A 12,897-nucleotide genomic window follows, 5' to 3' on the forward strand; every position below is an offset into this window, starting at 1 on the left:
TATTAATGTTTTAAATTGAGTTTTAAACAGTTTATAGTGTTCTATTTTGTCTATAATTTGTTTATTGTGTATACAAGCCTACAGCCATTGTTTTTCAACTATATAAACTGGATAAGTATTTAGCTTGTAGTGACTTTAGATGCTTAAACGTGTAAGATATTGTTCTTTGTGTATTTGTGTAGTGTATTGCCAAAATTCTTCTGAAGATTATAAGTTCATTTGCTCTGAAAACTGGATTTCTCATTCATAGGCGATAGATCCATTCATAGTTTACCAAGAATCTATTACGTTGGAGCCGATAACCTTCCTTAGGTTAATAGGTGAAAATTTGCTATCCAACCGATTTAGGAGAAATTGGTAGCACGGCACGCTTCATGTATAGATCATATTCTGATAAACTTTAAAAAAGATATAATACCAATAGTTTTCCCAAATTCTATCACAGATTATTTTATAACTATTCTGGGAATTAAATATGATGCGGTGGAACACAATCACAACAGAAGAAAACACTACTATGAAAGTATTTATTATAATAAACTTTCATTAGCACTAACGAATGAGACCTGGAGTTCTGTGTACCTGCAGGAATGCGCTGATAGTGCTTTGAAGGAAATGATAGAAATACTGAAGAAATACACAGAAGAATGTAAAGTTATTAATAGAGTATCGCACACAAAAAGAAAAATTAAGCCTTGGATTACAAATGGATTAATTACATCAATAAGGAAGAGAGATAAATTACACAGGCAAAGCAAGAATAATACAGCAAATCTACAGCTTAGAGAGTATTATAGAAGGTACAGAAATCTACTAACAACTGTAATAGAAAATGCAAAGAAACAATACTTTTCAAGGCGGTTTGAAACTTCCAGCAACTCTAAGCAAACATGGGAAGTAATAAGAGAAATAACCGAAGTGCAATGGCCAAGAACACAAATCCACCAAATCAACTTGGGAGGGAGAGAATTGAAATTGGGACATGATGATAAAGATATGGCAAATTCTTTCAATGAATTTTTTATTAGTATTGGATCAAAACTGGCCCAGGAAATTCTAAATAGCGATTGTAATGGCGCAGATGAGCATGCAGCAGCTGATCAGATAGTCTGCCGGTCATTATTCTTTACACCTGTCAGTGAGGAAATCCATAAAAATCATTAATAGTCTTAAAGCTAATAGTGCACCTGGACTCAATAATTTGAAACCAGATTTTTTCAAACAGAATAATACTATACTTGCCAAGCCTTTAACACATATTGCAAACAGAATTTTTGAGGAAGGTGTTTTTCCACAGTGTCTTAAGGAAGCTGTCATTTGTCCAATCTTCAAAACAGGAGATAAGAAAGTTATAAATTGCTACAGACCCATATCATTACTCAGTACATTATCAAAAAATTTTGAAAAGTGTATCAAAACAAGACTGATCAGCTTTCTTGAAAAAAATAATCTTCTATCACCAAACCAATATGGTTTTAGATCTAGTCGCAGTACAAATGATGCTATCCACTATGTGACCACTCAGATTGCCGATAAAATAAACATTGAAGAGAAACCATTAGCAGTATTCTTAGATTTAAAGAAGGCTTTTGATATGGTGTCACATGACATTCTTCTTTCAAGGCTTGATAACTATGGAATAAGAGGAGTCACATGGAATCTTTTCAAGAGCTACCTATCAAACCGAACACAATGTGTCAGAGTCAATGGATGTATAAGCAACAAGCTGACTGTAAAGTTTGGAGTGCCACAAGGAACAGTACTAGGACCAATTCTTTTTCTTCTCTACATAAATCCATTATGCAACATGGTAATAAATGGATCAATCACAACCTTTGCAGATGATACTGTTATACTGTTCTCTGAACCGACCTGGGAGATGACCTGGAGAGAAGCCGAGACTGGACTTTAGAGGGTGTCTCGCTGGTTGGCTGAAAATCTGCTAACATTGAACCTTGAGAAAACCTTCTTTCTGACCTTTTCGGCAACTCAACATGGACAGCCAACAGGAGATGAGATAGTAATCAAGAATCAATGGAATAACACTTCATACACAGTTCACAGGAAACAGTCACAGAAATACCTGGGAGTTACTATGGACTCTTTTCTGCGCTGGGATCATCATCTCAATGAATTATGGGACAGACTGAGGAAGACCATCTACAGATTCAGGATTCTGAGGACACTGGTCGACAAGGTATGTCTAAGAGTTGTCTACTTCTCTCTAGCACAGTCCCTCATGCTGTATGGGATTGTGGCATGAGGAGGTGCAAGCTTCTTGCACATTGAACCGCTCCTCAGGGTGCAGAAGCTGATCATGAGGGTCATCAACCAGAAGCCTCCACACTATTCATCAGACCAGCTATTCAATGAGTTTGACGTGATGGATGCAAGACAGCTTTACTCCAAGGAGATACTATGCAGATTACACAAGAACCCAACAACATTTCAAACTAGAAACCACAACCACAACACCAGATACAGGAATCTTCTCATCACTTTATTTACAGTTTCTTTACAAGATTCTAGATCCTTACCACCAATTAAAATATCATCTAAATAAGGTGCAACATTATCAATGTCTACAAGTATGGATTCAATTACTGATTGGAAAATAGCACATGATGATGACAATCCCATACATAAACGATTATACTGATACAACCCTTTTATTGTATTGACTACTAGCAAACTTATACTAGCTTCGTGTACCTCCAACTTTAGATAAGCTTCAGTCAAATCAAAATACTGTACAGCCTGAGAAATTATTAAATAAATATTCAGGTATAGGCATAGGATACTGATCTACTTTTAAAAATGGATTCAAAGTGACCTTAAAGTCAGCACACATCCTTATGCTACCGTTAGGCTTTGGAACAAGAACCATAGGACTAGCCCACTCTGAAGTTTTAACTTTACTTATTATACCTTTTGATTCCAACCTATCCAATTCGATACCACTTCATTTCTCAATGCATAAGGAACAGTATAAGCTTTATGAAATACTGGTTGAACATTCTCCTTTAGATTCAAATTTACTTTAATATTACTAATTGGTTTATCATTGTCTAGCATTGAAAAAACTCTGGGATATTTGGCAGATAATGATTCTACATACTCATCTTTTTCGATAGACATACAAGATTCAATATTTTCAGGATTTGGCAGTGATAGCATCTTATCACCCCAATTAGGTTCGAGCACTGACAACCAGTCTTGCCCCAATATAGCAGGACATGACAAATTGTTAATAATTACAGCACATAACATTTTTTTTCAAATTTACAAATCTTACCTCCACTTCACACTTTCCAACTACATCAAGCAAACGGTTACTTACTCCTCTTATTACACCATAATAAGGTTTAACTTTTGACATTAATTGCAATTCACAAGCTACCTCATGACTCAAAATTGAAATAGAACTTCCAGTATCAACCAGGAATTTCACTGATGCACCATTGATCACAAGATCCACAAATAACGCCTCTGAATGAGATTTTGACACACTGGTAGAAACATTAATAAAACTTTCAATACAATTCACTCGTTGATTGTTACAAAACTTGGCGACATGACCCTGTCGACCACAATTGTGACATACCCAGCCTCTGGCTGGACAATTTTGTGGAGAATGACGGTTGAAACGAAATCTGCATCGCCTCTGCTCTCCGGACCCTTGGGAAGGTGACTGCAAACGGTAACCTTGTGATGATGAGTGGTCTCTATTTGGAGATGGTGAACGACCACAATAGGGAGACAATGGACGTTGGTTGGTATTGGATTTATATGACTTATAATTCCCAGCTGCAGACGACATTGCTGGTCAATATGAAGGAATTGAATTAGAGCGAGTAGGACTAATACTCTCGGTTTTTCTGGAAAGTCCATTAACAAAAGTTGTATATTATTTTTTGGATGAAACCATAAGAGAATCCAAATTGGCGCCGGATATTATGACCGTAGACCTCTCCACCTCGTGCATCTCAAGCACAATCGAACATGCCTCTTCAAAAGTCATTGAATCTTTTTCCGATAAAAGTCGACTAACCATAGACATTTGTGACAGCCCTGAGACAAGTCTATCACGTAAAGCTTCATCTAAAAAATCACCAAACGCACACGTAGTAGCTTTACGTTTGATTTCGGATATGTAATCTTGTAGCAACTCACCCACTTTTTGTTTCCGTTGATGGAACAGGAAACGTTCAGGGATAACCTTACTCTTCCATGAAAATTTTGTAGTTAAAGCCTTGACACATTGTTCATAAGATGCTTTACTCAACTCTGTAGGTGCTAATAAAGTTTTCAATTCAGAATACACAGACAAACTTAAATTGACACATAAATAGCTTTTTCGCAACTTTTCTGGAGTTTCATTAATTTCAAAATACAGACCAAGCCTCTCCACGTAGATGGAAAAGTCTTCCTCATCAGGATTAAATAACGGAGGTTTAGACATTGTACATTTGTGTTTGATCCTCGTCGCCAGATAATATGACTATAAATGAATAGACTTTCTAGATTAAATCACACTAAATTCACATTGCTCAGACAACAACAGACAAGACGCCATCACAGGACAAAAACTCCCACTCCCCTGACCAACAGCACGCAGGCTGCCAACATAGCAAATAAGAATAAAGCATGTCCAGTCTATATAACTTATTATTAGCAAAACAATGACATGCAGGCCTCAAGCGTCAAGATGCTACCAGCACGCACTGAACTGTATACTAACTGGAATGGACTAGCAACACAAAGAAAGTGAGGCAGCTGGTAAAGATAGGCAACCCGCATTGCTGTGGGATTCGTCATTTTGTAACACATTGGCTCTTATGGAAAAATGAATTGCACAGTTTCAATTTCTATTTTATTTCTATATTGTATGTCTTATTCCATGGAAGCGTTATTTTTCCTTTATTAAGCAGTTCATTGTCAACTTTTTGAGAGCAAAAATAATGAAATAGGTTGAATATGAATAAAGAAAAGATTTTTTTCATTTGTGACTGCAGTAGTTTTAATATTGTCAACTTTTCACAAGCAAGGGAATAACTTTGGGCAAGATTTCAGAGAAGTGTATCATCTATTTATTTTTATTTATTTAACAAGGACAAATATAAACTGTCATGAAATGATTGGGATTTTGGGAATGGAAAAACAGGCTCATAGTCCTTATTATTCCAATCCCGAATTTTGTTCTTACACAGTCCAAAGGAGGGCTGTGTTTAATCGAAACTATTAAACACAGTCTTATGTTTATTTTGATAGGATATACTATTGTTTTTTGGATTATATGATTTATTGTTATTGTTAGAGGAGAGATTTATGATTTATTGTTCAAGGAAATATCTTAATTTAATAATATAGGCCTACTTACAGCAGGCTATAAATGTAGAATTATGTAGGTGTGCATTGGTGTAATTTTAAATCATGTAAGAGTGGGAGTTTCAGAAATGAAGCAAATAATGAAGAAACATTTTATTATATTATATGACTATGATAAGCAAACAGTAAAATATGCTACATAATTACCAGAGTAAAATGAACAATTTGAAATTGAAAGGTTTGAAAAATTAATTAAAATTCAGCTGATAACAATCTCATATTTTTCACAATAAAAGTGGGTAAATAAAATGAATAATGTTGACTCATGATGATTATTAACACAGGATTGTTAAATATATAATAATAGCAATGCACTAGGTATTCTGATAACATTTCAAATCATGTAAGTGTGGGAATTTCAGAAATGATTGTAATATTACATTTTTCTCAATTAAAATCGAATCTTTAATTCGAGATCTATAAAACTTGATAGTAAATATCAGAGATGCGATATCAGATAATCGATATGCGGACAACTTTTAACTGAGAATTTATCATAAATAATTGTGTTGCACATTCCATGGTATCACCGAAACTGAGTTAACAGAATTAACAGATAAATAGATCATTATAAATATAGAGGATATATAAATTTAAAATAACAGTTTCAAAATAAAGTTTTATTGAGAACAAATGTAAAATGTAAATTCTAAACTTGTAATTTATAATTTTTTGGAATTTAATATCGGTGACGTGTTCATAACGTCATCACTGGTTTGAGGTGTGGCTTTGCTCTGGACTTGTTAGGTTCTCTCTAAAAAATGGTGGCTGGCTATGTGTTCTAATTTTGTGCTCTCTGAATATTTTTCTGTTTAATTGAAATTTATAATATTTTAATTTGAGTTTTGAACAGTTTTATGGTGTTCTAAGTTTGTATAATTTGATTTGTGTTTTTACAAGCCTATAGCCATTGTTTTTCAACTATATAAATGGATAAGTATTTAGCTTGTAATGATGCTAGATGTTTAAGTGTGTAAGGTATTGTTTTGTGGATTTGTGTTGTATATTGCCAGAATTCTTATGAAGATTAAAAGTTGATTTGCTCTGAAAACTGGATTTCTTATTCATAAGCAATAGATCCATTCATAATTTATCAAGAATCTACCATTTTGGAGCCGATAACTTCCTTTAGGTTAATATGTGAGAAATGCTATCCAACCTATTTAGGATAAATTGGTAGCATGGCAAATGGTACGCCCTGTGTGGGACTCAAACTATAAAATATATCCCTGGTTATGAAAAATTATTAGTAGGCTGATGTCTTGATAGGTTATGAATGGTATGCTGCTGAATGGGAGGTCAGTGCATATTACAAAATGGCAAACATTAAAAATGATCTGAATCTTATAGCATTCTTAACACAAAAGTTTAATGAGCAAAATGCTAGGTTTGATAATTTGAAACAAGATCAATGTGCTAGGTTTGATGATATAAAGCAAGAATGTACTAGTATAAGACTAGAGCTGGTTAGTATAAACCTTCTATTAAAAGATACACATGAAACATTGATAGATAATCATGAAGATGAAAGCAAATTGAAGCAGGATGATAGTAGTGTAAAGATACCAGATCAATTATTTCAAGTTTCATATAATGTAGGCCTAGTTACTGTTATTAAAAAAGTAAATCATAGTGAGATAGTAGAATTGAGTAATGTAGTAGGTAGGGAGTTGTCTTTATTGAAAGTCAACAGTAAAGAAAGTAGTATTGCCAAATTGAAAGTTAGGAAAACAGTAAATAAAGTGAATGTTTACATGAGACAGGTTTCTGTAGAGGTTAGGAACAATGTAAACAAAATGAATCTTGCTTTGTATCAAGTTGATGAATTCAACTTTCTACTAAAAATTGAAAAAGTGTATGCAAAGCATTATCTAGTGAACATGACTGACTTTTGTAAGCAAAATGGCTTTGTTGAAACAAATGAACCCATGAATAAAATCATGTTCTTGAAGAAAACAAAGAACAAAGTCACCATTGATGTGTTAGTATTCAAAGGTTGTTTCAAGTTGCTTACTTACAGGATGATGACAGTGAATCACATGATGAAAGGGTATTCCCCGGCACTATGTTATGATTAGGAATCCTGTGTTATGCCGGGATTCAGAATAGCATAATCGCTACGCAGTGTATGGTAAGAGTCCATAATTGTGTCTTTTTACTTTCCTGTAGCCTATTTTTCTTGGCCCTTAAGTTAATCATTTCAAATTTCGATTCTTTCCTGTCTTTGTGTAATGTTCAGTAAATTTCTTCTATGATGCATATCTTAACCAATCTTGTCCATAGTCATTCAAATTTGTATTTTTTTTCTGGAATAATTTTGGAAGTTAAAATAGTAGCTTATTTTCCTAATCTTTAAATTTTTGATAAAACTTAACTTTTCTAAAATCCATCTATTGTAGTGTAAATAATTGTTTGCTTGTGGTATATTTTTTCATCATGTACTACATATTTTAATTATGTCTATTTTTTGTCAGGTATCATATTAGGTAACTAGGTTTTTCAGAGCAAATTATGTCCCATTTTCTCATCTTTCATTGCATATCGTGCCATAAGCCATATGTAATTAGGTTATAGTTTTCTTCTGGGCTTTTAACCCATTTTGCAATTTTTTTATTTGTAGTATATTTTTATTAAATATACTTCCTCATGAAAGTTTAGTACTGACATGTAGGATAGGCTCTAATTAATCTTTCTCTTCCTTGTATTATTTAGGAAATTTATTTACCCAATTTTCTTTTTCTCTTATTTGTATTTTTTAGGGAACTTATTTACCCATTATCCATCTTGATCGTCTTTGTATTGTAATCTTGAAATGGTTTGTACTTATTATACAGTCTTCAAATTATAAAATTATTTAAAAAATAAATGGTTCAATTTAGAACATGCTGAAATTTAATCTTATGTATAAATTCTTTTGTTATAATAATAAAACTTCAAAGTTTGAAAGTATTAATGAATTGTGTCGCCATATATATGAGATGTTCAATATAAATGAAAGTTAATTTGAATAATGTTTTTATTAAATAAAAACGTCTTGTCATATTATTAATTGAAATGAGTTAAAGGTTAAAATTTATCTAAAGTTTTTGTAATTGATGTCTTTTTCTAAATTTTAAAAACTGTTTGGTCTATAAATTTTGATATGATTGATTATCGTTTGAAATGGATGCTGGAGTGTATGTAGAATTTTTAGTGGGGTTTGTTGATTAGAATTTTGCTGGTATGTGATTGTTTTTTGAGATGGAAACCCATTATTGCCTAAAGAAGGAATAACAGAGGTTATGACTCAGAGAGGCAGTAATGAGATAATATTTTCTGTGTTGATTACTTATGTTGATTGCCATAGATGCAAAATAATGATTAATAATGTTGATTGCCATAGATGCAGATGATTACTTATGAATATTGATTGCCTTTGAAGCAAAATATTATTGATGTTTTGAATGATTTCTTGTTTAATGATTGATAGTAAAGTTTTGTCATGAAATGTAGTTTGTGTTTAGAACATTGAAAAGTCGAAATAAATTATAGTATCCGATAAATGATGATTAATAATATTAAATATTTTGCTTTTTATACAATATTTGAACGAAAAATTAAAATGAAAATTTATAAATTTGTCCACATAAATAATTTTGAAACCCTGAATGATAAATCATAAATGTGAAATATTATACTAAATGATAATGAAATGCAGATATATTGTATTTTGAAATGATTGTGAATAGAAGACCAATTGTCTGAAATTATTGAAATATGTATTGAAATTATTTTTGTTGTGATGATCTGATGTTTTTTACAATTTTGATGATGATACAGGGTGTTATGAAATTTATGTAACATGTATTTGTTCATGTTCTAAATTTTGGAGAATGGATTAAATTTTGTTATTTGAACAGTGAAAATGAATGTTATTTGAACAGTGAATGGAAATGTAATTATTTCTTTATTTAAATTTTGTAATTGATGTCTCCATTGAGTTTGAGGAAATTTCACAATTTATGTATTGCTGACTGTATAATAAGATGTTAACAAATTTCATTTTTATATTGATTATATACTAAGAAATATTTTCATGTGTATTAGTTTGTATTGGTATCCTAATAAAAATTTTCTTTTTAGTTTATAAGCATTTTAAGATAACAGGTACAGCGTGGACATTAACATCGAAATAATTATCAGGTGAATCTCAAAATCAACAACAAGTGAACGCCATGAAGAGTGTTAAGAACATTTGGGTGATTTTTGAACTGGTGTGACTCATTAATTGACTATCAACGCCAATATCTATGCTGATATCTATACAAATGCCAATGCCAATATCTATGTTGATGTCTACGCTGATGCCTGCGCCGATGCCAATGCCTGCGCCAATGTTGATGACAATGCCTACGACAATGCCAATGCCGACACCAATGCATACGCCAATGACAATGCCAACGCCTATTGCTGACCATGTAACTCAAACTTCAAAACTACCACATTACCTGGAGGTAATTGCCATCCATGTTCACGTTCGCAACTTTGAATTCAGAATAACAGTCACAGTATCATGAAAGAATTGATTCAAAAAATCCTCTCCTAAATTATTCCTGTATGCAGAACTCTAAACCTTGAAAGCTGAAAATATCAAAAAACCAAACCTTACCTAAATTAATCCTCAACTAAGTTAATCCTGTATGCAGCGTCTATCTCTTTTCCAAAAAACAAATTACATTGTCATTTCAAGCCTGAAATGTACATTGTATAATTATATGATACAAAATTTACGTGACTCTGTATTGAGTTTGGTATGCAGCCGTCTACTACAAGCATGAGGCAATGCTAACTGAGATGTCACCTGTATCGAGTTTGGTATGCATCAGTCGACTACAAGTATCAGCCCAACACTGATGTCATCACACTGGAGTCACACTTAACTGAAATTCATACTGAGTGCCTTGACAGACTGTTTTCCAAAATTTGCATCAATAAAATCAATTGCATCGATAAAATCAATCGCATCAATAGTGAAAGAAAAAAACATTTTTTGATTTATTGAAATTTTATGTGGAAATTAAATGTAACAATTCATCAATTCATAAAAAAATTTTTTTTGTTCAACATACTAAATTTTCATGCAATAAAAAATTGAATTTTTCTATCTATTAAATTTATGTGCAATTTCAAAAACTATTCTTTATATATATTAAACTCTCCATTGAGATATTTTCCTTAAATTATAAAGCTAAATCAAAAGTAATTTTGATATTCTATATTTTGAAATATTGTTTGGAAATATATAACAAATGCTGTTGATGAATTTTTATGATAATTTTCAATTATAGTTGACATGTAATATTTTTATAGAAAAAATTGTTACTGTTCTCGAATTTAATTTCAACAATTTCCATTTGTTTCAATGTAATTTTTTTTCTTTAAATTCTCAAACAGTAAAATTTTTTATGTCAAGAGGGGGGTATTTGTAATATTACATTTTTTTCGATTAAAATTGAATCTTAATTCAACATCTATAAAACTTGATAGTAAATATCAGAGATGCGATATCAGATAATCGATATGCGGACAACTTTTAACAGAGAATTTATCATAAATAATTGTGTTGCACATTCCATGGTATCACCGAAACTGAGTTAACAGATTTAACAGATAAATATATCATTATAAATAAAGAGGATATATAAATTTAAAATAACAGTTTCAAAATAAAGTTTTATTGAGAACAAATGTAAAATGTAAATTCTAAACTTGTAATTTATATTTTTTTGGAATTTAATATCGGTGACATGTTCATAACGTTATCACTGGTTTGAGGTGTGGCTTTGCTCTGGACTTGTTAGGTCCTCTCTCAAAAATGGTGGCTGGCTATGTGTTCTAATTTTGTGCTCTCTGAATATTTTTCTGTTTAATTGAAATTTATAATATTTTAATTTGAGTTTTGAACAGTTTTATGGTGTTCTAAGTTTGTATAATTTGATTTGTGTTTTTACAAGCCTATAGCCATTGTTTTTCAACTATATAAATGGATAAGTATTTAGCTTGTAATGATGCTAGATGTTTAAGTGTGTAAGGTATTGTTTTGTGGATTTGTGTTGTATATTGCCAAAATTATTATGACAATTATAAGTTGATTTGCTCTGAAAACTGGATTTCTTATTCATAAGCAATAGATCCATTCATAATTTATCAAGAATCTACCATTTTGGAGCCAATAACTTCCTTTAGGTTAATAGGTGAGAAATGCTATCCAACCTATTTAGGATAAATTGGTAGCACGGCATGATGCAAAGAAATCTATGAAGAAACATTTATATTAATTGTATTATAATTATGACCATATGATAAGCAAACAGTAAAATATGCTAAATAATTATTATAATATTGTAAATTGAACGATTATTTATTTGAAACATAAATGATTCAAAAATTAATCACAATTCAGCTGATAGCAATATCATATTTTTCAAAATAAAAGTAGGCCACTAAAATAAAGTAGGTACCTGAAATAAATTATGTCATCTCATGATGATAACACAGAAATTATTATTCATTTGTATTTATTCTTTTTTGAATAAGGATTCATTTGTCCTTCAACTATGTTTTTTTATTTTAGATGCTGATAAAGTAGGCCCAAATTTTCAATTAGCATAGAAACTATCATAGTATACTAGGAATAAAACCAAATTTGTTATTTTATTTTTGGTCAAATAAACTGATCAATATAGAAAAAAGTATTGGAAATGCATGTAAAACAAAAAGGTTTCTTCAAATTAATTAATAGACTAAAAATGTTTGACTCACCTGTGAAATGGTATTTCATTTCCTTTAACATGCCCATTCTTGCATCCAAATGCAACACAATACATCACCATTTTTCGGTCATATTTTTATTCAATTCTATGCATTTTAGAACAAATACATCACAATATTTAAGAGAAAAGGTTGTGATCTAATACTGATAGCCCCAATACTCATTCAAATCCATTTTTCAACTTTAAAAATGAAAAATCGTACTCAAGAGCTGCAACAACCTGCTTAAATGTATGAGTACGAGAGAGAAGGGAATCCCACACGGTATGCCTGTCTCACTCACTCCGCCTTACACACTTTTAGCTGTAGCTTAGCATTGGACAGCCCATTCCAGTTAGTATAGAGTTCACTGCCAGCACGTTGTTTTGCTGGGGAGGGAGTGGTGTGAACTGGTTTGTTTGAGAGGGAAGTGTAGGATGTCAATGACTCCCCACTACGTGCCCCTACTACAGCACTAATCCAGCTCAGACAGAAATCGTCATTGCGTAAACAAGCGCTTTCTACCGGTATACGTTTATACTGCACATTAGGCGAAAAAATAACCGGTAAGAATGTTCTCTCTGATTCCTTCTACTTTGTGGAGAGGAGCAAAATTGCTAAGTTTGCGTCATGTAGACGGGAGATCGGTGTAAATTTCTGAGGTTTGAGGGAGGAGGAGGAGTTGGAGGAATAGGTGGAGGAGTAGTTGGAGGAGGTGGC

At 32.0% G+C, this 12,897-nt stretch overlaps 1 protein-coding gene across 1 annotated transcript in view; it reads right to left on the reverse strand.

Annotated features, from left to right (window-relative positions):
* The window catches only part of LOC120351208, a 32,579-nt gene extending 27,861 nt beyond the window's left edge, over positions 1–4,718 (reverse strand). The window contains exon 1 of the mRNA XM_039427551.1: positions 4,174–4,718. Within this exon, the coding sequence (XP_039283485.1) occupies positions 4,174–4,462 (289 nt within the window). The 5' untranslated portion in view covers positions 4,463–4,718. The remainder of the gene's footprint in view (positions 1–4,173) is intronic.
* Positions 4,719–12,897: the final 8,179 nt, after the last annotated feature.

Source organism: Nilaparvata lugens, chromosome 4, assembly GCF_014356525.2.
Source record: "Nilaparvata lugens isolate BPH chromosome 4, ASM1435652v1, whole genome shotgun sequence".
NCBI lineage: Eukaryota > Metazoa > Arthropoda > Insecta > Hemiptera > Delphacidae > Nilaparvata > Nilaparvata lugens.